This window comes from Chiloscyllium punctatum, chromosome 40 (genome assembly GCF_047496795.1).
Source record: "Chiloscyllium punctatum isolate Juve2018m chromosome 40, sChiPun1.3, whole genome shotgun sequence".
Classification (NCBI taxonomy): Eukaryota; Metazoa; Chordata; class Chondrichthyes; order Orectolobiformes; family Hemiscylliidae; genus Chiloscyllium; species Chiloscyllium punctatum.
Genome location: NC_092778.1, coordinates 62,318,319 through 62,346,171, shown reverse-complemented (window position 1 = coordinate 62,346,171; position 27,853 = coordinate 62,318,319). Strand labels below are relative to the sequence as shown.

The 27,853-nt window shown below is 41.9% G+C and overlaps 1 protein-coding gene across 1 annotated transcript in view; it reads right to left on the bottom strand.

Moving 5' to 3' along the window:
* Positions 1 to 27,853, bottom strand: part of dnah3 (dynein axonemal heavy chain 3) — a 193,852-nt gene that overhangs the window by 149,795 nt on the left and 16,204 nt on the right. The window contains exons 2-7 of the mRNA XM_072560097.1: positions 19,574 to 19,793; positions 17,766 to 17,835; positions 13,921 to 14,101; positions 9,208 to 9,397; positions 6,842 to 7,037; positions 5,721 to 5,846 (exon numbers count right to left, since the gene is read on the bottom strand). Coding sequence (XP_072416198.1) covers positions 5,721 to 5,846; positions 6,842 to 7,037; positions 9,208 to 9,397; positions 13,921 to 14,101; positions 17,766 to 17,835; positions 19,574 to 19,793 — 983 coding nt within the window. The remainder of the gene's footprint in view (positions 1 to 5,720; positions 5,847 to 6,841; positions 7,038 to 9,207; positions 9,398 to 13,920; positions 14,102 to 17,765; positions 17,836 to 19,573; positions 19,794 to 27,853) is intronic.

The window sequence follows — 27,853 nt, the reverse complement described above, 5'->3', positions numbered from 1 at the left end:
CCTGTTTCACCATTCAATAATGTTTGTGTTTCAGATTCCACATTCCCATTTACCATTCATGGAATCCCTACAGTGTGGAAGCAGCCCATTGAGTCCACACTGAACCTCTAAGCAGCATCCCACCCACACCCCTACCTTATAACTCTGCATTTCCTATGGCTAACCCATCTAGCCTGCACAGTATGGACAATGCGGCATAGCTAATCCAGCTAACCTGCACTGTGGGACAAAACTGGAGCATCCAAAGGAAATCCACATAGACACAGGAAGAATGTACAGACTTCACACAGATAGTTGCCTGAGGCTGGAATCGAACCTGGGACCCTGGTGCTGTGAGGCAACAGTGCTAATCACTGAGTCACCATGCTGCCCACTGTTGTTGGGAAAAGACAAGGGAAGGGACAGGGGAAATGCTTCTGAAAAGGTTTCACTGAAGTCTAAGGCACGTTCATGGTTGACCTAACTTGCTATAATACTGCAGAACATTGGCAGGCAATTCACTGTTTGGAGGTTGGAATATAAAGGATACTCCATGGTACAGAATTAGCCATTTAATCTAAAGGAGCAGTCATATGGCCAATCAAGAATTCAATGAGAGGAGAAGATGGGGAGAGGTGGAGGCTATGCCAGCTACAGGAGTAGGTTGGGAAATTATTGAAGGTCCACACCAGACCCAACACAATAATTAAAACCACTCACCTTCAATCCTTTTGTAATAGTTGTTTTTGAAGATTAGCTGCCCTGTGTGCATTGTCACTGCATGTTCCAGCATCAAGATTGCACTGAGACTCTATGCACAACAGTCAAAAGTCAAAGAGGCCCCTGCCTATGTCTAGAATCACCCTCAGGTGCCTACATCAGAACCCACCCCAAAACAGTGGTAGACTCTACTTTGGCAAGAGAGAGTGCCAAGTCCTTCACTGTGACTTTGGTCTTTCTACTACCGTCCTACCTCCAGAACATTAGTACTGAGACCAAAACACTCCCAACCTCACCATCAAGCCAGCGGATAAAGGGGGCGCAGTGGTAGTCTGGCGCACTGACCTCTACACCGCTGTAGCCAAACGTCAACTCGAGGACACCTCTTCCTACTGCCCCCTCGACCATGACTCCAACCCCCCATCACCAAACCATCATCTCCCAGACCATACAGAACCTCATTACCTCAGGAGATCTCCCACCCACAGCTTCCAACCTCATAGTCCGGGAACCCCGCACTGCCCGGTTCTACCTCCTTCCCAAGATCCACAAGCCTGACCACCCTGGCCGACCCATTGTCTCAGCATGCTCCTGCCCCACTGAACTCATCTCTACCTACCTCGACACTGTCCTATCCCCCCAGTCCAGGAACTCCCCACATACATTCGAGACACCGCCCACGCCTTCCACCTCCTCCAAGACTTCAGTTTCCCTGGCCCCCAACGCCTCATCTTCACCATGGATATCCAATCCCTCTACACCTCCATCCGCCATGACCAGGGCCTCCAAGCCCTCCATTTTTTCCTCTCCAGACGTCCCCAACAGTACCCCTCCACCGACACTCTCATTCGTTTGGCCGAACTGGTCCTCACCCTTAACAATTTCTCCTTTGAATCCTCCCACTTCCTCCAGACCAAAGGGGTAGCCATGGGCACACGTATGGGCCCCAGCTATGCCTGTCTCTTTGTTGGCTACGTAGAGCAGTTGATTTTCCGTAATTACACCGGCACCACTCCCCACCTCTTCCTCCGCTACATTGATGACTGCATTGGTGCCACCTCATGCTCCCGCGAGGAGGTTGAGCAATTCATCAACTTCATCAACACATTCCACCCTGACCTTAAATTTACCTGGACCATCTCTGACAACTCCCTCCCCTTCCTGGACCTCTCCATCTCCAATAATGACGACCGACTTGACACTGACATTTTTTACAAACCCACCGACTCCCACAGCTACCTGGATTACACATCTTCCCACCCTACCTCTTGCAAAAATGCCATCCCGTATTCCCAATTCCTCCACCTCTGCCGTATCTGCTCCCAGGAGGACCAGTTCCACCACAGAACACACCAGATGGCCTCCGTCTTTAGAGAACGCAATTTCCCTTCCCATGTGGTTAAAGATGCCCTCCAACGCATCTCGTCTACATCCCGCACCTCCGCCCTCAGACCCCACCCCTCCAACCGTAACAAGGACAGAACGCCCCTGGTCCTCACCTTCCACCCTACCAACCTTCGCATAAACCAAATCATCCACCGACATTTCCGCCACCTCCAAACAGACCCCACTACCGGGGATATATTTCCCTCCCCACCCCTTTCCGCCTTCCGCAAAGACCGTTCCCTCCGTGACTACCTGGTCAGGTCCACGCCCCCAAACAACCCACCCTCCAATCCTGGCACTTTCCCCTGCCACTGCAGGAACTGTAAAACCTGTGCCCACACCTCCTCCCTCACCTCTATCCAAGGCCCTAAAGGAGCCTTCCACATCCACCAAAGTTTTACTTGCACATCCACTAATATCATTTATTGTATCCGTTGCTCCCGATGCGGTCTCCTCTACATTGGGGAGACTGGGCGCCTCCTAGCAGAGCGCTTTAGGGAACATCTCCGGGACACCCACACCATTCAACCATACCGCCCCGTGGCCCAACATTTCAACTCCCCCTCCCACTCTGCCGAGGACATGGAGGTCCTGGGCCTCCTTCACCGCCGCTCCCTCACCACCAGACGCCTGGAGGAAGAACGCCTCATCTTCCGCCTCGGAACACTTCAACCCCAGGGCATCAATGTGGACTTCAACAGTTTCCTCATTTCCCCTTCCCCCACCTCACCCTAGTTCTAAACTTCCAGCTCAGTAACTGTCCCCTTGACTTGTCCGGACTTGTCCTACCTGCCTATCTTCTTTTCCACCTATCCACTCCACCGTCTCCTCCTTGACCTATCACCTTCATCCCCTCCCCCACTCACCCATTGTACTCTATGCTACTCTCTCCCCACCCCCACCCTCCTCTAGCTTATCTCTCCATGCTTCAGGCTCACTGCCTTTATTCCTGATGAAGGGCTTTTGCCCGAAACGTCGATTTCGAAGCTACTTGGATGCTGCCTGAACTGCTGTGCTCTTCCAGCACCACTAATCCAGAATCTGGTTTCCAGCATCTGCAGTCATTGCTTTTACCTCGTTGAGTGAGACCAAAACAGCCCAAGTGCTGAAAAATGGGATGAGGATAGATGAAAAGTGGTGTCACAGGTAGGTAAGGTAATGAAGAAGGCATTTGGCATGCTTGCCTTCATTGATCAGAGCATTGCATTCAGGGGTTTAGGACCTCATGTTACAGCTGTACTAGACATTGGTGAGGCCACATTTTGAGTACTATGTACAATTCCAGTGACCCTATTATAGGAAGGATGTTATTAAACTAGAAAGGGCGCAAAAAAGATGTACAAGGATGTTATCGAGACTGGAAGATACATTGGTGAGGCCTCTTCTGGAATTTTGTGTCCAGTTCTGGTCTCCCAGTTATAGGTAGGATAATATTAAGCTGGAGAGAGTTCAGAAGTCATTTATCAGGATGTTGCCAGGTATGAAAGGTTTGAGTCATACAGAAAGGCTGAATAGACTGGGAGCAAAGGGGGTTGAGCGGCGACCTGATAAAATTTAAATAATAATGAGAGGTATTCATAGAGTTAAAGGCAGTTACCTTTAACTCAAGGATGGGGCATTTCAAGTTTAGGGGGCACATTTTAATATGACAGAGAGAGATTTTAAAAAGGCATGAGGGACAAATTTTTACAAAGAGGGTGGTTCGCATATGGAATGAACTTCCTGAGAAAGGATGTGGTGAAACTTGAAAGGGTTCAGAAAAGATTTAAAAGGGTGTTTACAGGGTTGGAGGATTTGAGCTATAGAGAGAGGTTGAATAGGCTGGAGCTATTTTCCCTGGAGCGTTGGAAGCTGAGGGGTGACCTTATAGAGGTTAATAAAGTCATGAGGGGCATGGATAGGGTAAATAGACAAGGTCTTTTCTCTGGGGTGGGGGAGTCCAGAACTCGAGAGCATAGGTTCAGGGTGAGAGGGGAAAGATATAAAAGAGACCTAAGGAGCAACTTTTTTACACAGAGGCTGGTGCATGAATGGAATAAGCTGCCAGAGGAAGTGTTGGAGGCTGGTACAATTACAACATTTAAAAGGCATCTAGATGGGTATATGAATAGGAAGGGTTTAGAGGGATATGGGCCAAGTACTGGCAAATGGGACTGGATTAGGTTAGAATATCTGGTTGGCATTGATCAGTTGGACCGGAGGATCTGTTTCTGTGCTATGACTCTATGACTAAGTGGTGGAAGTGGGCACAATTACAATGTTTAAAAGACATTTGAATAAGTAGATGAGTAGGAAAGGTTTGGAGGGATATGGGCCAGGAGCAGGTAGGTGGGACTAGTTCAGTTTGGGATTATGCTCAGCTAGTTGGACTAAAGGGTCTGTTTCTGTGCTGTATAACTCTATGACTCTGTAAGAGACTGAATAGGTTGGGACTTTTTTTCCCTGGAGCATAAGAGGCTGAGGGAAGACTGTATAGAGGTTCATAAAATCATGAGGTGCATGGATAGGGTGAATGGCCAAGACTTTTTCTCCAGAGTAAGGGTTTCCACAACTAGTCGGTACAGGCTTAAGGTGAGAGGGAACAGATTTAAAAGGGACCTAAAGGGCAACTTTTTCATACAGAGAGTGGTATGTATATGGAACAAGTTGCCAGAGGAAGTGGTAGAGACACTTTTACAGCATTTAAAAGACATTTTGACAAGTACATGGATAGGGAAGGTTTAGAGGGATATGGTCCAAATGCAGGAAAATGGGACTAGTTCAGTTGAGGAAACCTGGTCAGCATGGATGAGTTGGGCCGAAGGGCCAGTTTCTCTGCTGAATGACTATGATTCTTGAGGAGCAGCATGGACGTCTTGGACCGGAGCCTTTTTCCATGTTGTTACAAATTCTATGACTCCATGAATACTCCCTTTATTTCGCATTATGGGCCATAGGAATGTTTCAATTACCCTGGGACCATTATTCACAGTCTGCCAACTCTGATGCTGCTGGAAAACATTACAAGAAATGGCCCAATCATTCACATCTCATTTGCTGGTTAGAGTGAGATTATAGCAAAGAAATAATTAGATAACTCACAGAAACTGGGGAAAACAGAAAAAAATTACAAGGATCCTGTAAGGATATTTATTTTAAATGTGGAATAATAAAATATTTTCAAGCAGAATGGGAGGAACATTTGTCACTCATTTCACCATGCCTGCATGAAGATAGTGTGAGATGCAAAATGTTTAAGAATCTTTTCAGTTCACTGGCATTCCTCACCTCAAAAATCCCCAAATCCTATCAAGGCACAGGGTGGTACAGTGGTTAGCACTGCTGCCTCACTATGCCAGGGTACCAGGTTCAATTCCTGCCTCAGGCAACTGTCTGTGTGGAGTTTGCATATTCTCCCTGTGTCTGTGTGCGTTTCCTTCCACAGTCCAAAAATTGCAGGTTAGGTGAATTGGCCATGCTAAATTGCCTGTAGAGTTAGGGCAATTGGTCTGGGTGGGTTGCTCTTCAGAGGGTTGGTGTAGACTTGTTGGGCTGAAGGGCCTGTTTCCACACTGTAAGTAATCTAATCAAATAATGTATGCAATGATTGTATTATTCTAGCATTCTTCCATGAATATAAATTATACCATACTCACATGTTTTCGAGAATGTTCCGAGTCTCTGCACACTGCTTCTTCACAAGATCTTCAAACTCCTGAGGGAGCATAGGAAGATTTTCTTTCTTTATTTCCTTTAGTTGAACAAATCGGATATTATTGAACCTGAATGGAGCAGACAGTTGAATTATTAAACCCCAGGACACCGGCAGATTGAATTACATCCTCTTGTTACCACTTCGCTTTAATTGTTTGACAGTCATGTTGAGCGACAAAAAAAAACCATAAAACAATATTCCATCCACACTTAATGCTTTGATATCAATTCCAGGGCCATTCATCCGTTCCCTGTAGTGGTTATTAGAGCAGCCTTGACTTCATTTCAGCACCAATCAAACAGACATTCTGACAGGTTCAACTTGACTCCTGAGGTTTCCTGCAGGGAACTGTCAGATAGAGTTAGGACATCATGAAAGGGTTGCTGTATTTTATACTTCACCACTTGTCATTTCAGTTGTCCCTTTCGCTCTCACTCTGACCTTTTTGTCATTCTGTTTTAATGAGTTTCAAACCCAAGTGGCCTTTTTTTGTTTGAGAAGATGATTTCATTGCAACATTTTAATCATGTATGATAACAATAGTACAAAAGTAAAATTATGCAGGTGCTGGAAATATCACTGTTCCTTCACTGCCGCTGGATCAAAATCCTGAAACACCCTCCATAACAGCATTGTGGGTGTCCTTGCTGCAGTTCAAGAAGTTGAAAATCACACAACACCAGGTTATAGTCCAATAGGTTTATTTGGAAGCACTAGCTTTTGGAGCGCTGCTGCTTCATCACCTGATGAAGGAACAGCACTCCGAAAGCTTAGTGCTTCCAAATAAACCCGTTGGACTATTACCTGGTGTTGTGTGATTTTTAACTTGGTCCACCCCAATCCAACAACAGCTCCTCCACATCGCAGTTCAAGAAGGCAGCTCACCACTACCTTCTCCACAACAAATAGGCAAGCAATAAATGCTCACCGAGTCAGTGAGGGTCATATCCCATCAACAATTAAAAACAACTATATTTTGCATAAGTTACTAATCTGTGTAAAAGGTAAGCAGAAGGTGTTACACAGTCAGACTCAAAGTCAGCCTGGAGTTAATTGTCTTACTTTGTGTACCAGAAGTCTTGAAGTAAAGTCATCATTGGATTGACAATGAAGAGGTGAGACTCATTCCAAGTCTTAGCTTTATGGTATGCACTGTGCCAAGGAACTGGAGCACGAATTACACGGTGAGGAAAAGGCCGAGGGACAGAAGAGACAAAGAGTCGCATCCGTTCAGAAGGATCTTTTAAGATGTAGTTAACTGAAAAGAATTGTAATAAGGCACTAAATTAAATCCACAAACGTGCATCCACGCTGATAGAAAATATATTTATGATGAAGTAAAACCTAGGGGCAGATTTCACATCATGTCAAAGTACTTTAGGTGGTTGAAAATGAATTCCCCTCATACAGAAAAGAAAACTGAAGTCATAACCAACACTCTGATTCTCTGACACCATGTTGTACCTGTGGTTAGGTTCAATTTATGTTTTTCTAAAATAATGATATTATTACGATACAATTTATTTTTAATCAAATTCTGTTTGGGTCAGTTTTCTATGATTCTAATTCATTTTTAATCAAATTTTGGCTAAGTTTTCTCAGATTCTAAGTTACTTTTAATCAAATTCTGTTTGAGTCAGTTTTCAAATATTCAGAATTTTACCATTCTGACTTGGAAATATATCACTGTTTCTTCAATGTTAGTATGTCAAAATCCTGGAGTTCCCTCTCTAACAGCATTGTGTGTCTACCTAGAGCACATGGACTGCAGCAGTTCAAGGGAATAGCTCAGCACCACTTTCTCAAGGCCAGCCAGGGACGGGCAATAAATGCTTCCCTGGCCACAGATGCCCAGATTCCATGAGTGAATAAAAAATAAATTGCAGGCTAATTCCCATTGGACACCTTTTGATCTCATGCAAATAATGTTCTGGATATGATTCAGGAATGTTTGAGGCGTGTGGAAATTATATCAGGCCATTTCAAAACAGAAACACAGAGGGTTATGGAGATTCTCAATAGCAGGATTATATTTGAGAACTGTGCAAACAAAATTGCACAGGATGCTACCTACATCCTTTTCAACAGATTTAAAAATACTAGACCCCATGACTTTAATTAGCAGAAAGTAGATCCAGTTAAAACAACAAGTCAGTTATGTTCATTGAGCTCATTTCCTTTCTTCTTTGTGACTATTATACAAAGCTCAGAACACAGACAGAGAGGATGCAGGGTCATATTTTAGAGGTGGTAGACTCCTCATTACTCAAGTATGCCCAAACTGTAAATTAAGAACAATCAAGGCTGAGATAGAAAGATTTTTGATAAGTAAGGTGATCAAGGTTATAGAGAAAAGGCAGGAAAGTGGAGTTGAGGATTGTTAGGTTAATCGTGATCTCATTGAGTTGTGCAACAGACACAATGGACAGAATGGCCTATATCTGCCCCTACTTCTTATGGTCTAACCTGTTAGGAGCCAGATCCTGGACTGGAGGCATCCAGAAGGTAAATTGCTACACTTCTTTGACAGGTATTCTTGTGATGATCTCCAGGTCCCACAAGCAACCACGGGCCTATTTCACAGCAACTTCTGCCCATCCCCTTTCCAAACATAGCCACTGCTTGTCCACTTCCCCCAGTCCCAGCTAATATTCCCTCCTCGCCCCCAACTCTCTGCCACAAAGCTTCACAACCACAATCCATCCCCAAATCACCAAATGGGAACCTCCACTAACCGTTTGCAAATGTTCATTCAGTTGCCCAATTCCAGCTTCTGATTTGCGTTTGACCTCCCTCTCATGACCACTCAATTCAATCTGTAGCAGCTTACTGGAATCAGGCCTTGCCATTAAAATTAGCAGGAGGACCTACCCCCACCCCGCTCCGTCCCATGACCTCAACCTTGTCAGGATTTCCATCTACTAGGTACTCTCCATTAACAAAATTATTTTTAACAGGAGACTGGCACTAAGTTAAAATACTCAGCAAACTAATGTAGACACAGTGGGCCAAATGGCCTCTTTCAATATATAACAATTGTGTGATTCGGTGAATATTGAGGCCAGTATTTCTGGACTTTTGAGAAAAGTAGTTTCTGTAAAATAAAGTAACTTCCTGTTACAGAAAATTAATTTCTATAAAGACAGATAATAGGATAGGAGGAGACCTTTCAACAAAATCACACTATACAGAAGAGGCCCTTCAATCCATCAAGTCTGCAATGACTAAAACTACTATAAATCCACTAGTCTCACTTTCCAGCATTTGACCCATAGCCCTGGATGTTATGACAGTTCAAGTGCTTATCCAAGCACATTTTAAAGGTTTCCCACCTCAACTATCATCCCAGCCAGTGCAATCCAGTTTCCAGATGACAAAACTTTTCATCAAGACCCCCATTCATTGTCAGTCAGTTAAGGTCACCTTACCAATGGCTTTCCTAAGGCTGATGTCATAGTCATTATGAACCTCCTCCAGCAATTCAAGGTGTAGCTCCTGCAAATTAGGAACACCTCTAAGATCCTTTGGCAAAAGTTGTTCTATTCGATCTATCTGTTCCGGCTTTTGTGGTTCAATCATATCAGGCAGGATGCCATGGTCAATGTAGTAGATATATCTCTGAAATATGAAAGAAAATGAATTCATTTGTAATTAAACACTAACAGACTTCATCCATGACATTTTAATCAGAAATAAAAAATGAAATACTAGTTAAAAACATTTTCAAATCCTATCATATTATTTAAACATGTGGCTCACATTTTAATTTCATTTTGGTTGACCCACTCCAATTTGCCAATCGGACCAACAGGTCCATGTCAGATGCCATATCACTTGTCCTTCACTCCTCTCTAGAACATCTTGACACCAAGAACACTAAGAATCCTACTCATTGACTACAGTTCAGCCTTCAACACTATCATCCTCTCCAGACTGATTACTAAACTTAGTGATCTCGGACTAAGCCCCACTCTCTGCAACTGGATCCTCAGTTTCCTGACTCACAGGCCACAATCAGTGAAGATTGGGGACAATATTTCATCCTCACTAACACTCAACACTGGAGACCCCAGGGGTGTGTACTCAGCCCCCTACTGTACTCACTGTATGCCCATGACTGCGTCGCCAAATACCAGACTAATGCCATTTACAAGTTCGCTGATGACACCACCATAGTCAGTCGTATCTCAGATGGCGACAAAACAGACTACAGACAGAAGGTGGAAGACCTGGAAAAATGGTGCACTGAAAACAACCAAGCTCTCAATGCTGGCAAAACCAAGAAACTCATTATTGGCCTTTGGCCCCTCTACACATTAACAGCACAGAGGTGGAACAAGTGGAGAGTGTCAAGCTCCTGGGAGCAGTCATCCACAACAAGCTTTCTTGGACTCTTCATGTGGACGCACTGGTTACAAAGGCCCAACAACATCTCTTCTTCCTCAGGCAGCTGAGGAAATTTGGCATGACAGTGAGTACCCTTGCCAACTTTTATAGGTGCGCCATCGAGAGCATTCTGTCTGGATGTATCACTACCTGGTATGGTAACTGTACCATTCAAGATCGGAGACAGTTACAGAGAGTTGTGATCTCGGCTCGGACAATCACAAAGGCCAACCTCCCACCTACAGAATCCATCTACCAGGCCCACTGTCAAGGAAAGGCCGCCAGCATTTTCAAAGATCCATCCCACCCTGGCAATGTTTTTCTACAACCTCTCCCATTGGGGAGAAGGTACAGGAGCCTGAACACACACACCAGCTGACTTTGTAACAGTTTCTACCCTACTGTTGTTAGAATACTGAATGGACTCACAAACTCTTAACATTCTCCTGTCCCTGTGTTTTTTTGTTTTTGCCACTGTTTACCTATTATTTACTTACCTGTGCGGCTTAACTCTGTGATCTGCCTGGATTGCTCGCAAGACAAAGCTTTTCACTGTGCCTCAGTACACATGACAAAAAATTCAATTGAATTCAATTATTCACATTTTGGAAGAATTTCACTTTCCGTGAAATATAGGATTATATAGAATATCAAGTCAAGTCGCCATAGTCCTATTAGACTATGGGCTGCTCTCTCATTAGAGAGAGAGAGAGAGACAACTCATGATGATTTAACCTGAGGGCCAGCAGAGTCTTTCATCGTAACTTCAGGCTGTGTGGCCTGTGAACCCACACTGTTGGTATTACACTGCTTCACAAATCAACCATTCAGCCGACTGAGCTACTCATAATCTATTTTAATGAGCCTCTGACTCCAATCACTCTTCCTTGCGAACAAATGGGCGTTACAATATTATCCGCTAGGACTGTGGTTGAGGATAGTTGTTGTTTATGGATCCCTCAAGCTTCTGAGCTGCATGTTCTGTGTTTTTACAGGAGAAAGTCAGTTCTACGGCTTCCCCAAGATCCAGATCTGGTTCAGCCAGTAGCTTCCTTCGGTTCCATTATTAATTCCACAAACTAAGCGTTCCCTTAACATTTCCCAAAATGTTGACCAAACTTGCTGTCAATTTTTGCAATCTCATCACAAATTCAGCGACTGGTTCCCCAGGATGTCTATTTGCCATGTTGAACCTTTAATGCTGCAAGATAACAGGTGGTTTGGGGTCAAGGTGGTCTGATACCATCTCTAAACGTTCATCAAAAGATTTTAACCCTGGGGCTGCTGAATGGTTGGGACCCCAAAAGCGGACTCCCCTTGTATCCCACTCTTGTAGCCAATGTGCTAACTCAGGAAGCCCAACTGTAAAGGAACATCATTTAATTGTCGGACACCAAAATAGAGCCACCAGGCATGGGGTACATTGGCTAGTCCCAGCCCAGGACTGACAATTCACCAGACCCATGCATGGGTCAGCTCTTCTCTCTATATCTGGAAGGGTTATCAAACATAACCAAACATTAAGACTGAGTTAAAGAGAAATATCTTCAACCAGAGGGTGACAAGCCTGTAGAATCCACAGCCACAGAAATTGGTTGAGGCCAAAACATTATATTTTCAAGAAGGGGGTTGATATTGCTCTTGGAGAGATCAAGGGATATGGATGGATGGGGAAGGGGGTGGGGTGGGGGAGATGGATAAGTGTACTGAACTCGATGATCAGAGCTGAAAATGTGTTGCTGGAAAAGTGTAGCAGGTCAGGCAGCATCCAAGGAGCAGGAGAGTCGACATTTCGGGCATGAGCCCTTCTTCAAGAACTCGATGATAATCAGCCATGATCACTCTGAATGGCAAAGCAGGCTCAAGGGGCCGAAGGGTTTATTCCTATCTTGGATCATTAAGTATATTCAAGGCTGAGATGGACAGGTTTTTAATTAGTAGGAGAATCAAGGGTTACAGGGCAAAGGCAAGAAATTGAATTTGAGGAGAATCAAATCAGCCATGACTTCATTGAATGGCAGAGCAGACTTGATGGGCTGAATGGCCCACTTCTGTTTTATGGTTTTATCGTCAAAAATTTAATTAGCTTCTCCATAAATGTACATTATGAACACAGTAGGGAACAGTTCACCATTGCATTGATTGCCAGCAGTGTAACTCTGGGGATTTAAATGCATTGTCACAAAGAATTCAATGACTTTACATCAGCAGTTAAGGTTAATGAAGGCAGCATCTTCATGGGCCATAACCTTACAAATTAGCCACATTTCCCCATTTCACCACTCTGCCTTCACTAACCTACCAACTTATTGCCTCATCTCACCCTCAGCAACTAGCATTGCAAGAGGCTTCACATTCACATCTAACATACACTGTCAGCCACTCGACAATAGCACGCTCATCAGCCAAACATAAATCACCACACTCAATGACAACATTTCTTCTTACAAATCAGGAACAAGATTAAGCCACTCCCCATGAGCCTGCTTCACCATTCAGTAAGATCATGACTAATCAGATAACTCCACATTCCTGCCTACTCTGATAACCTAACACCTTCTTGCTTATCAAGAATCTATTTACTATCTACCTCTGCCTTAAATGTATTCGAGGATTCTGCTTCTCCTGCCTGCTGAGAAAAAAAACATTTTGCCTTATCTCTGTTTTGATTAAGCAATCCTGATTTTTAAACAGTGACTCTTAGTTGTAGAATCTCTCACAAGAAGAAACATCCTATGCCCATATAAACTGTCAGGACCTCTCAGAATATATATATTTCAATCAAGTTGCAGATTACTCTTCTAAACTCTATGGATAGAAACTTAGTCTGTCCAGACTTCTCTCATAAGACAATCTGTTCATTCTGGATATTAGTCTAGTACACCTTCTCTGAACTATTTCCAGCACATTTTCATCCTTCCTCAAATAATGATACCAATCCTTCCCATAGCATGTCAGGACATGAGTAATAATTAGAGCAGCAGTTAACCAGAAAAAGAGATATTGCTACATTACCTCCTACTCCATAGAGGAAATTGTGCTGTTAGTCATTGAGGGAGACAGAGAGAGTGAGAGAGATAGACAGAGAGAGAGATAGACAGAGAGAGAGAGAGAGAGAGAGAGAAATTTAAGGGCATTAAAATTATCATTGGATAAACATATGGGTAAAAGTGAAATAGTGTAGGTTAGATAAGCTTCAGATCGGTTTCACAGGTCGGCGCAACATCGAGGGCCAAAGGGCCTGTAATGTTCTATGTTCTATAGCAAGCAGTAGGACTGAACCCAATGTCCCACATCCTACCTCCCCACATCCCACAATCTCTTGTGATTTACGAGCTACATCCATTTCACTTTCCCCCACTTACCTCACCCCATCCTATCCTGACAGGTACAAAACAGCTGCCAGCTGGTTGAAAACACCAAACCTGAGGCTGCAGAATATTGACTATAAAAAGTGGGTGAAGAGAAATCACTAAGACTCTTGTAGCCACCAATTCAGATACTGGCACCACGTGAACATCGGCCTCATCATCATGTATGGTGCAACAAACAAGCCCAATTGAATTTATACCATTGAAGAAAATCTGTCCATGTTTGAAATGACTAGGACAAACTGGTTAGCTCTTGAGCTAAGTAATGAGCAATTTTTCATTTCTTCCAACAACATAATTTGACGAAGGATATGGCAGCACTGTCCAATGCAAGTTACTTCTGGCTCAGTAACAGAATCTCTCTTAAAAAATTGATGTATTAACCTCATAATCTCTGTCAGTAGGGATCCCTTCTAGTTGAGTAGTCTCTTCCTCTTGCTCAAGGATTAAATTAATTTGTTCCACTGGTGTCATCGGTCGGCTCCCAGAAACGTCCATTGCTGTTGAAGGTGTTGGGCCTGAGGTTCCTGAAGGACCTGATGCTCCAGGCCGACTTTTTGTATCCCTGAAACAAAATAACAGTTTTATACTCCTTCTGCATTGTCCCTGGTGAGAAGGACAAAAGATTTTCCTTCACTTAAAAAGTGAATGAGCACTTCTGACTAAAGAGAGTATGACATGAAATGAACTTTGATTATAATTGCAAGCTGAAATAATTTACTGACTAATAATAGGAGACAATTTTTTTTAAATTTTCAGAATTGGTGAAACAACTACAATTCATCGTGTCTTCAATGTAACAAAACATCCCAGATTCTATTGAATGGCGGATCAGGCTCAATGGACCAAACTTCTGTTTCTATTTCCTTAGCCAAGGAGCATTGTAAATGACAGAGTGTCACTTTTCTTTTATTTTTTTCATGGGATGAGGGTGTCACTGGCTAGACCAGCATTGGATACCCTTCCCTAATTACCCAGAACACCTTGGTAGTGAGATGCCATCTCAAACTGGTTTGCTAGAACATTTCAGAAACCAGAGAGTCAATCATATTGTAGTGGGCTAGACCAGGTAAGGATGGCAGATTTCCTTCCTTGAAGGACATTAGTGAACCAGATGGGTTTTTAATCACAATCAGTGATGGTTTGATGGTCACCATTACTAAGGCTAAGTTTCAATTCCAAGTTAATTACTGAATTGAACTTAAATTCCATCAGCTTTCACGGTGGGATTTAATGTCCTGTGGACACCTTTTCCAGTGATATTACCAAACCATATAAACAGGTACGAGTTGGAGCTAGACAGTGAGAACTCTATGTTGTCTATTTTGGGGAAGATCCACCACATTATATTCCAATCAGAGGAGCAGGCAAGGCGAGGATCCTTGTCAGCCTGGTTCCTGAAGAAAATTTTTACCTGTTTGGCTGAGGCATGATATTTGTTTTGGGGTTTTACTGTCCCAAACTCAGTCGAACTGGTGAGGGTATCCACTTCCATCAGAATTCTCTGCAACTCATCGACTCCACTTGCCACATTTTCCAATGAGTCAAGAGTGTGTTACTGGAAAAGCATAGCAGGCCAGGCAGCATTCGAGGAGTAGAAGAATCGACGTTTCAGACATAAGTTCTTCATCAGGAATGGATTCCTAATGAAGGACTTATGCCTGAAACATTGATTTTTCTGCTCCTTGGATGCTGCCTGACCTGCTATGCTTTTCCAGCAACACACTCTCAGCTCTGATCTCCAGCATCGGCAATTCTCACTTTCTCCCACATTTTCCAATGATAAAGCCAGTTGTAATGCCTGAGCTGAAAACAAAAATGCTGCAGACCTCAGCAAGTCAGGCAACATCCATGGAGAGAAAGCAAGCAAGATGCAATGTCTGTTTGAAGCCCAACTGGATTTCAGCTAGTAGGCATTTTTGTTATGGTTACATCATTAATCCCACATACAAAACTGCACGGTGACTCAGTGTTAGCACTGCTGCCTCACAGCACCAGGGACTCGGGTTTGATTCCAGCCTTGGGTAACTGTCTGTGTGGAGCTTACATATTCTCCCCGTGTCTGTGTGGGTTTCCTCTAGGAGCTCCAGTTACCTCTCGCAATCCAAAGATGTGCAGGTTAGGTGAATTGGCCATGCTAATTTGCCCACAGTGTTCAGGGGATGTGTAGATTAGGTGCATTGGTCAGGGGTAAATATAGGGCAGGGGAATGGGTCTGGGTTGGTTACTCTTTGGAGGGTCAGTGTGGATTTGTTGGGCTGAAGGGGTTGTTTCCACACTGTAGGGATTCTATTCTCTTCAAACAGTGTCTCATAATCCCCTTAAGGGTTAAACCAAAGTCATCTTTACCGAATGAAAAATTCTGATAACGATTCCTCTGGGTCTTGAATTGTGAGTAAATCCAATAGCATCTCAGAATTAGAGGAGGCTTGGGGTTGAAATATTGCTTAATTAAATCGGTCAACTCTTGAAAGATTTTAGTATCTGGTGTTTCAGGGTAAGTTAGGCTCCTAATAGCCGAAAAAGCTGTGGGTCCACAACCTCTCAGAAGAATTACCCATGCTTTTCATCTGCCCCAATGCCATTTTCCCAGAGCAAACAATGCATTCTTTTCACATACTGGGCCCATTCTGGTGATGGCAGAATTATATGAATTAAGGTTCCCAAATAAAGGCATGATGCCAGAAATGCTTACCCCAGCTGTTGTGAGTGGATTTCTTCAAGAGCATGCTTTTCTGTCATTGCCACTGAAATAACTCCACAGAAACCAGTATCCTGTCACTTAATTACCCTTTATTTACACATGGAGCATCCTTGACACTGAACCAGCTCCCTCAGAGCCAGCTCTCAGAGTGAACAGAATGTCTCACTCTCTTGTTTTATTTTTTTTTTCTTTTTCTTTTTTTTTCTTGCACATGTACACACACAGAGTCACAGTCACACACTGATCCAATTCTCAAAAGGGAAAACACCCGAGTGGCTAGTGACAAGCACTGCCCTTCACATCAAGGGGCAATGCTGTGTGTTCTCCTGGTTGAATTTTTTTTTTCTTTTTTTTTCTTTTTTCTTTTTTTTCTTTATAGCTTATTTTTTCCCCAGCACCCATGGTGTGTGTGTGCAGGTGTGAGACACAGTGAAAGACACAAAGTGCACGAATCTTTATTCACACTCTCTTGTTTTAATCTGTCAACCAGGGCTCCATGATTGGACCAGAGTAACAGCCCCAATCAGGGAACTCATATTCTATGGGGTCTATGGGGTCTACTCATATTCTATGGCTGACCTTGTTACAATCACGACAGTCGGTTTTAAGGAGTGTCTGAAAGGTAGAGAGCAAGATAGAGAAGTGTAAGGAAGGAATCCCAGGGCTTGTAGCCTGCCACCAATCATGAAGTGGTTACAATTGGGAATATATGGGAGACCAGCATTAGAGGAGCACAAATCGTTCAGAGGCTTGTGTGCTGCAGGAAGTTACAAATGGTAGGGAAGACCAACACCATGGATGAAGGGATTTGAAAACAAAGATGATAATTTTAAAATTAAGACTTTTGTTTTGACTGGGATCAGTGTAGGTCAGTGAGCACAGGGAACAAGAATTGCAATGAATTATAAAACTCCTATTGGATTACTATGAAAAGCTTAGCTTTCTGAAGGTTAATAAATGCAAAATGATAGTCATTTGCATCTGTATTATTTAATTTAAGTAATATCAAATCAACTTCACCGAGTTAGCAAATGATGCGTACTGCATGTTAACAATATCTCATTGCACTGTAACAAGGTTAAATTGGCTCACACATCTTGGGATGATTTTTCATTCTTTGAATTAAAATCTCTTAAGTAGCATTCTGATTAATTGTTTGACAATGAAAGAAAACAAAATATATTTTGGCTAAAAGTATTTACAAACTGCAAAGAATGTTAGGCTCCGCATTAACTCTTAACAATGTGATGACAAAATTTTTTTTTAGGATCTTGGTTGACTACATTCTGGCTTGCATTTATGAAAATGTTTGAACCCACTTCACTAACTAGGCATGAGTGTGAAATTTGCCAGGACAAAGCCTCACCAACAGAAAACACAAGTTACAAAATTAAGGTTCCAGAGATTTAAGCTTACTCCTGCTATCACAGTAGGATACGTTGAAATCACCTGTAGTTTTTAATAAAGCAAATAAATGCCATTTTAAAAGCTATCAAATTGGAAGAGATAAGAAAGGACAAATTACCTTTCATCAGTGATCTTGCTTCTCAATGTAAGTTTTCGTCTCTTCACAGCAGGCTGCTTTGCTTTTGTCGCTGAACATTATCAGTTAAAGTTAATCCAAGAAAACAGGTTACCAGCATGATCATCTTTCAACTGAAGCTAATGTTTCAGAAATCATACCAATTGCTTGGAAGAACAATGAACCATAATGAACACACAGCCTTTTAAAAGACTTCAGCTAGGAATTTCTTCATGAGTTCTCCCAATTTGCTAGTGGAACTTTGGCAATAGATCAGCAAATAGCATGTATATGGAAATGAAGATTTCATAGTAAAAAGGATACTCTAAGTCAACTGCAACTGAAAACTGAAAACAAAGCACCTGCTTTCTGTAAGTACCTCTGCTTATTTGTATCCATAATTTCCCCTTTGCATAATACCATTTAAAGATGCACTTCAGCATCTCATCCAGGCTTTGTTTTGACAGCACAGGCCAAACACATGGCCATTACCATCCAGAAGAACAAGGGCAGCACATACATGGAAACAACACCACTCACAAGTTCTTCAAGTTCACTAACCATCCTGATTTGGAAATATAGCACCATTCCTTCAATGTCACTGAATTCAAATCCTGGAATGCCCTTCCCAACTGCGTTGTAGTTGTCCTTACCACCACCAGGGAAAACAGCCCCAGCCTGTTCAGCCTCTCCCTGTAGCTCAGATCTTCCAACCCTGGCAACATCCTTGTAAATCTTTTCTGAACCCTTTCAAGTTTCACAACATCGTTCCGATAGGAAGGAGACTAGAACTGCACGCAATATTCCAACAGTGGCCTAACCAATGTCCTATACAGCCGCAACATGACCTCCCAACTCCTGTACTCAATACTCTGACCAATAAAGGAAAGCATACCAAACGCCTTCACATGACAGAAAAATAAAAGTAGTTTCCAATTGAGAACATTGTTCTGTCCATTTGACTGGATGCAATGCCAGGGAACAGTCAGCTGTAAAAACATGTGAGCCCCAATTTCCAATGAGGCCATAAATTAACATTTACCCAGGGCATATCCCAAAGCTCTTCATGGAGGAGAAACAGTGACCAGCAGTAGAGTTAAATTAGAAGTGAAATTAGAAGACTTATATAACAGCCTTCAAAATTGGAGGGCATTAGGCAGGAAATTCCAGGCAATCGGCTGTAGTTCAATTAGTTCTACTCTCGCTCCAGATTAAAACGTTCAAGCCCCACTTGTGCACAAAAGTCCAGGACACTGCTAAAGCAATGCAACTTTGGTTGGTGCTGTCTTCCTGACAAGGTGTTAAATCTGTCTGCCCTTACATGATGGTTGTGAAAGGTCCTATAATACTATTTCAAATTCTACCCTTGTTGTTGTGATCAGTATTTGTCTCTCAATCAATATTGAGAAATCACATTGCTACTTGTGAGAGCTTGCTGGGTGTAGATTGGCTGCTGTATTTCCTACGTCCTAGCAATGTATGAACTTCAAAAGATTTTCATTGGCTTTGGAACATCCTGTGGTCTTGAAAAGTCTCTATAAATGAAAATCTTTCTTTGGCTGAAAATGTATTGCTGAAAAAGAACATATTTCGTCAAAGCTTTTTATTTTGCAGTCATCAGGACAATTTGCAAGAATACCAAACTAAAGGCAAACTAAAAGTGAGAATCGTGCTGATTGGTTGGAAAGCATGACTGCAATTAGTTGAGATATTGCCAATCAGAATGCACTTGCCAACCAATCAGCACTACCCTCACATGTAGTATGACTATAGCTTTCCATTTACTTTGGTATTTTTAATTGAACAGATACGATAATTCCTCATTGCACATGCTGGCATTGCAGTAGTTGTTTTGTCTGCCCGGAATGCATACTTCAAATCTTTTATCTTCAGGTTGCTTGCTGTCGGCGTGTAGTTATTGCCAATTGATTCACTTGGACTTCTGTAATAGCGTTGCTCTTTGAATGGAATGGCCAAAGGCCACGAGATATCCTGCATTATGGGAGGATGACGACTATGGCGCAATACAATCTGAAAAGCAATCAGGTTACAGAACCTTCAATAAGATTGAGCAATATTAAAATGTTCAAATGCATATTGCAAAAACAAATATAACAAACTGGCTTTATTGTACAAAATATTAAGCAATTATGAAAACTAAACAGAAGATCACTACTATCACCCAGTTACTGGTGATTACATAAATGTTCATCAAAGGGTCCTCCAAGTTTCAACCAGAATATTATAAGGTCACTCAGAGTTCTGCAAAATAAATGCTAAATTATAATAAAATGTTTTCAATATGGCAAGATCGGCCTGAATCCTATACCTGTGCAGCAATATTTGTATCTTTCAGAACTCTAAAGGTTAAAAAATGGTTTAGCTGTGTTTGTTTTCTGTTCTTATCCAATGCTTATCCATTGATTGACTGATCAAGGGCAACTCGAGACAGGCAACAAGCTGGCCCAGCCAGCAATGTCCTGATCCCATGACTGAATGAAAAGTATCACCCAGATACCAGATATTGTAAGGTCTTTTTTTTTATTTACCTTTCCTGAAGGCATTGTTAACTGGCACAGGTGAAAGGATCAATCGTGGTGAAAGTTTCCAATGCCTGGATTACCACGGTAACAATGCAATTTCAAGCCATGACATGGCTCATATCAGTAGTACCTGTTACATAATTTAACATATGAATAATATTCTGGTCGTACCAGTATTTGAGTATTGCTAAAACAAAAAGGTACATTTTGTTTTAGCTTGTTGCCTTGCATTTATCAGGACAATTCACAAGAAATACAAAACTAAAGGGATTACAATCTTTATACTGTATGAAAAGAGAGTGCTGATTGGCTGGCACATAGAGCCTGATTGGCAGAGGTGTTGACATGGAGAACGCACCAGTGAGGTGAGGACTGACAGTTAACTATCAAGCATTGACTAAATCTTAAATCAAACAAGGTGGCTTGATTGATTAAGGCATTAACCTAAGAAATGAATAGAGAATAGACTTTTTTTGTGAATTTTGCGCATGCAAGACAAAAGGCTTTGACAGAATGGTCTTTTTCTCAGAGGTACTCAAATTTAATAGATATTAATCAAAATCTTAATGGATAGTGGAAAGGGAGTGGTCATGACCATACAAACAATTTAAGGTCACAAGACTTTGTCTGTCAATGCTCAGTCAAATCTGACTCCAAATAATTTCCTCACTTAAACTTTCAAATTTGCAGTCATGTTTGCAGATAGCTTTAGTGATTGTGGACAGCAGCATTTGTCTTTGATGCTGTACTTGCACCGTGTCAAAGTGGCCAGATCCTGACTTCAAATACCCTCCAGCAATCATCTGACAATAGATGATCTCTGATGGACGGCTTCCAAACAACATTAATGGCTGCCTCTGTTCTCACAGCCAAAATGATTTATGGAGAAGCCTGTCACATGGAAGAAGTGCAGGGCTGCTTTATGCAACTTTGCATTGGAGAAATGATAAGAGCTGATTGTCTGATAAACATCTTCATAAATTCGCTCAAAACCGCGGCTAAGTGAACTGACTTCTACACGAAGTGAACTGACTTCAACAACTACCCATTACTCAAACAATGAATAAATCATGTGAAAGTTTCATCTTCTAAATTGACAGGGAGTAAACATATATGTGTCAAAATAAGCTTTATTCCTAGCCTAAAATATGTCAAGCTATATCAAATGTAAAACTATAACCCATAACATACAGGTAACTCCTTGAACTGGCAACGAATGAAAGAATGAAAGAAACTGCAGAAAAATATAAACCTACAAACCAGAATTCCAGAAATGAAAACTTCAGTAGAAAACACTCCTAATCACTATAGTCTAACATATACTCAGTGAAAAATCCAAGACTTGCTGCTGCCAGATGATAATCGTGAGAGTATGGGTTTAATAATGCATTTGTTAGAAATGAAATAGACAATAGAATAGAAAATAGATAATAGGTGCAGGAGTAGGCCATTCTGCCCTTCAAGCCTGCACCACCAATCATTATGATCATGGCTGATTATCCTTAATCAGTATCCTGTTCCTGCCTTATCTCCATAACCCTTGATTCCACAATCCTTGAGAGCTCTATCCAACTCTTTCTTAAACGAATCCAGAGACTGGGCCTCCACTGCCTCTGGGGCAGAGCATTCCACACACCCACCACTCTCTGAGTGAAGAATTAGATTAGATTACTTACAGTGTGGAAACAGGCCCTTCGGCCCAACAAGTCCACACCGCCCCGCCGAAGCGCAACCCACCCATACCCCTACATCTACCCCTTAGCTAACACTACGGGCAATTTAGCATGGCCAATTCACCTGACCTGCACATCTTTGGACTGAGGGAGGAAACCGGAGCACCCGGAGGAAACCCACGCAGACACGGGGAGAATGTGCAAACTCCACACAGTCAGTCGCCTGAGGCAGGAATTGAACCCAGGTCTCTGGCGCTGTGAGGCAGCAGTGCTAACCACTGTGCCACCGCGCCGCCCACAAAGAAGTTTCTCCTCATCTCTGTCCTAAATGGGCCTATCCCTTATTTTCCAATACAAGTAAATAATAAGAAACAAATATTAAGGCCCTTTTGTCTATGTAGTCAATTAGGACAGTCTATGATATAATCACATACTTCCTCACAAATAATATCATGTGTACTGTATTAGCAGCGTCATTCAGATGTTTTGATCCTGTTCCCAGTTTTTAAAAAGAACACTACAATGTAACAGACAAGTATAGAGTAAAAGTTAAAAATACGAATCAAAAAGCACAACAAATGTTACAAAAAATAACAGTGACTGGTCCTCACAGAATATTCATTCAGTGTGTGTAACAAGGTTTAATAAATCCAACTAGGAAGTTCTGAAGGAGCATTGTGTTGGAATTGAAACATGACCCTGTTACTCTCTCCATAGATGCTGCCAGACCCACTAAGTTTCTCTAGTGCTTTCTGTCTTTATTTCAGATTTCCAGAATCTGCTGTACTCTGCTTTATTAAGATTTGAGATATTGTCATTTGGTAGTACAGTGCAAGAAAAAGACACGTTTTATCAAAGATTTTCATCTTGCACTCATCTGGATAATTCACAAGAATACAAATTCAAGGTCAACAACATTTATTCTTACGAATTGTCCTGATAAGTGCCAGACAATTTCAACAATATTTGATTCCTCTGTTTGAGATAATAATCTGGCCAAACTATCTTCTCATCTGCCAGAAGCAAATTATGTTCTAACTCTCAGCAGTAATGAACATTGGCTGTGCCCAGAGCAACATGCACCCAATAAATGCAACTAAATTGACTGCACCATTGGCTCAGAAAACAAAGCCCATTGGTGCTACATCTTTGGTACTGTATCCTGATAAATTCCATAGGAGGTGTTTCATGCCAATTTACAAATTGGATTGTACCCATTCTCTTTTGTTCAAATGTTTCTGAGTTAATTTAATAGTATGATTGTTTGAAGACCTGAAAATATTAGACAATAACTGAAATGAAATGGTTCAAATAAAAGAGTAAAATGAACCTACATTGTGTTATATTCCAAAATAAACTAACTGGAATTGACCATTTTAAAATTGTAACATTCCTTTTGTGAGTTTCTCTAAGACTTGCATTGGAATTCACAGAATTACCTAAGAGTGTATGCTTCAGTGATTCATAATGTCCATGAGCCTGATAAAATAGCACTGGAGGATTGAACTTTAAATTTTGAGCATTAATGAAAGTGAGATAGTTGCTGGTGGATTCATTCATACATCTATAATTGGGATTGTAATATAATTGTAATGTTATGAACAGTTGTGTTGACAATTCTACACACTGTTAAGAAAAGTGGGCTGGATAGCCAGAGGAGATGCTCAATGCAGTGATTGGAACACGGTCAGCCATAGAACATGAGTTCCCTGATTAAGGCTGTTAATCTGGTCCAATCAGGGAGTCCTGACTGACAGATATAAATAGGAGTGTCAGGGGTTCTGCTCACTCTAGCACTCTGTGCTAACTGGGTCAGTGTCACATACTACTCACATATAAATAAAGGGTGATTTGGTGACAGAATACCAGCCTTTGTGGAGTTATTTCACTCACCATGGATTTTGAAAGGCAAATTTTTTCTACAAAAAGTAGTGATATCATTTTAAGAGAGAGAGTGTTAATAAATAAATAACCAGAATATAGAATATGTGACCAGCAGCCATAGCACAGGCTACTTTGCAGTGTGTATTGTTATGAAATTGAAACCATGTATATTCGTTTTAAATAGTTTGCGTTTTCTGAATTTTGAAGTAAACTTGAAGTGTAGGCTCAGCTGCCTGAATGGAAAGGCCGGGAGACAAGCTGTTCTAAAATACATACATGTAGCAAATGGCTGTTAAATGGATACCTGAGTTTTGGTTGATATTTTGACAACAATTTGAATTTAACCAATCAGTTTAAATTATACCCAGGATACTTGAATGTATTGTTTTGACACCTAAAAATCAATCCAATTGTACACATTGGAACCAATGACATAGGAAGGGAAAAGGTTGAGATTCTGAAGGGAGAATATAGAAAGTTAGGCAGGAATTTAAAAAGGATGTCCTTGAGACTAGTAATATCTGGATTACTCTCAGTGCTATGAGATGGTGAGGGCAGGAATAGGAAGATAGAGCAGATGAATGCATGGTTGAGGAGCTGGTGTATGGGAGAAGGAATCACATTTTTGAATCATTGGAATCTCTTTTGAGGTAAAAGTGACCTGTACAAGAAGGATGGATTGCACCTAAATTGGAAGGGGACTAATATACTGACAGGGAGATTTGCAAGAGCTACTCTGGAGGATTTAAACTAATAAGGTGGGGGGGTGGTGGCAAGGTGGGACCCAGGGTGATAGTAAGGAAAGAGATCAATCTGAGACTGGTACAGTTGAGAACACAAATGAGTCAAACAGTCAGGGCAGGCAGGGACAAGGTAGGACTGATAAATTAAACTGCATTTATTTCAACGCAAGGGGCCTAACAGAGAAGGCAAATGATCTCAGGTAATGGTTAGGAATATGGGACTGGGATGTCATAGTAATTACAGAAACATGGCTCAGGGATGGACAGGACTGGCAGCTTAATGTTTGAGGATACAAATGCTACAGGAAGGACAGAAAGAAAGGCAAGAGAGGAGGGGGAGTGGTGTTTTTGATAAAGAATAGCATTACAGCTGTACTGAGGGAGGATATTCTCAGAAATACATCCATGGAAGTTATTTGGGTGGAACTCAGAAATAAGAAAGGGATGATCACCTTTTGGATGTAGATTTGCTTGCTGAGCTGGAAGGTTCATCTCCAGATGTTTCGTCACCCTACTGGGCTTCAGGCGAAGCACTGCTGATAATTCCTGCTTTCTATTTATATGTTTGGGTTTCTATATAAATAGAAAGCAGGAATTATCAGCAGTGTTTCGCCTGAGACCCACTAAAGATGTTACCTAGTAGGATGACAAAACATCTGGAAATGAACCTTCCAGCTCAGTGAGCAAACCTACATCCAAAACCTCAATCTGAGCTATAAATCTTCTCAAAACTCGCTAGGATGGTCACCTTATTGGGATTGTATTATAAACCCCCTAATAGTCAGAGGGAAATTGAGAAACAAATTTGTAAGGAGATTTCAGTTATCTGTAAGAATAATAGGGTGGTTATGGTAGGGGATTTTAACTTTCCAAACATAGCCTAGGACTGCCATAGTGTTAGGATTTAGATGGAGAGGCATTTGTTAAGTATGTACAAGAAAATTTTCTGATTCAGTATGTAGATGTACCAACTTAACAAACTTGACCTACTCTTGGGAAATAAGGCAGGGCAGGTGACTGAGGTATCAGTGGAGGAGCACTTTGGGTCCAGCGATCATAATTCTATTAGATTTAAAATACTGATGGAAAAGGATAGACCAGATCTAAAAGTTGAAATTCTAAATTGGAGGAAGGCCAGTTTTGACAATATTAGGTAAGAACTTTCAAAAGCTGATTGGGGGCAGATGTTCGCAGGTAAAGGGACGGCTGGAAAATGGGAAGCCTTCAGGAATGAGATAATGAGAGTCCAGAGGCAGTTTATTCCTATTAGGATGAAGAGAAAGGCTGGTATGTATAGGGAATGCTGGATGACTAAAGAAATTGAGGGTTTGGTAAAGAAAAAGAAGGAAGCATATGTCAGGTATAGACAGGATAGATCGAGTGAATCCTTACAAGAGTATAAAGGTAGTAGGAATATACTTAAGAGGGAAATCAAGAGGGCAAAAAGGGGACATAAGATAAATTTGGCAAATAGAATTAAAGACAATCCAAAGTGTTTTTACAAATACATTAAGGAAAAAAGGGTAACTAGGGAGAGAATAGGGCCCCTCAAAGATCAGCAAGGCAGCCTTTGTGTGGAGCCGCAGGAGATGGGGGAGATAATAAATAAGTGTTTTGCATCAGTATTTACTGTGGAGAAGGACATGGAAGGTATAGAATGTAGGGAAATAGATGGTGACATCTTGAAAAATTTCCATGTTACAGAGGAGGAAGTGCTGGATGTCTTGAAATGATTAAAGATGGATAAATCCTCAGGACCTGATCAGGTGTATCCTAAAATTCTGTAGAAAGCTAGGGAAGTAATTGCTGGGCCTCTTGCTGAGATATTTGTATCATCAACAGTCACAGATGAGGTTCCAGAAGACTGGAGGTTAGCTAACATGGTGTTACCATTTAAGAAAGATGGTAAGGACAAGCCAGGGAATTACAGACCAGTGAGCCTGACGTCAGTGGTGGGCAAGTTGTTGGAGGGAATCCTGAAGGACAGGATGTCCATGTATTTGGAAAGGCAAGGACTAATTAGGGATAGTCAATATGGCATTGTGTGTGGAAGATCATGTCTCACAAACTTAACTAGGTTTTTTGAAGAAGTAACAAAGAAGATTGATGAAGGCAGAGCTGTAAATGTTATCTACATGGACTTCAGTAAAGCGTTCGACAAGGTTCCCCATGGGAGACTGGTTAGTAAGGTTAGATCTCACGGAATACTGGGAGAATCAGCCATTTGGATACAGAACTGGCTCAAAGGTAGAAGACAGAGGGTGTTGGTGGAAGGTTGTTTTTCAGATTGGAGGCCTGTGACCAGTGGAGTGCCACAAGGATCGGTGCTGGGTCCACTACTTTACGACTTTTAGATAAATGATTTGAATGTGAGCTTAAGAGATATAGTTAGTAAGTTTGATGACATCAAAATTGGATGTGTAGTGGACAGCAAAGAAGGTTACCTGAGATTACAACAGGATCTTGATCAAATGAGCCAATGGGCTGAGATGTGGAAGATGGAGTTTAATTTAGATAAATGCAAGGTGTTGCACTTTGGGAAAGCAAATCTTAGCAGGACTTATACATTTAATGGTAAGGTCCTAGGGAGTATTGCTGAACAAAGAAACCTTGGAGTACAGGTTCATAGCTCCTTGAAAGTGGAGTCGCAGGTAGATAGGATAGCGAAGCAGGCGTTTGGTATGCTTTCCTTTATTGAGTAGAGGAGTTGGCAGGTCATGTTGCAGCTGTATAGGACATTGGTTAGGCCACTGTTGGAATATTGCATGCAATTCTGGTCTCCTTCCTATCGAAAGGATATTGTGAAACTTGAAAAGGTTCAGAAAAGATGTACAGGAATGTTGCCAGGGTTGGAGGATTTGAGCTATAGGAAGAGGTTGAATAGGCTGGGGCTGTTTTCCCTGGAGCATGAGAGGCTGAGACGTGATCTTATAGAGGTTTATAAAATCATGAGGGGCATGGAGAAGGTAAATAGAAAAGGTTTTTTCCTTGGGGTGGGGGAGTCCAGAACTAGAGGGCATAGGTTTAGGGTGAGAGGGGAAAGATATCTGGATGGGTATATGAATAAGAAGGGTTTGGAGGGATATGGGCTGGGTGCTGGCAGATGGGATTAGATAGGATATCTGGTCGGCATAGATGAGTTGGACCAATGGGTCTGTTTCCATGCTGTACATCTCTATGACTCTCTGACTCTAAATAATATGAATTTCATGTGTTATTGGGGGTATAAAACATCACGGGCTTTTTGA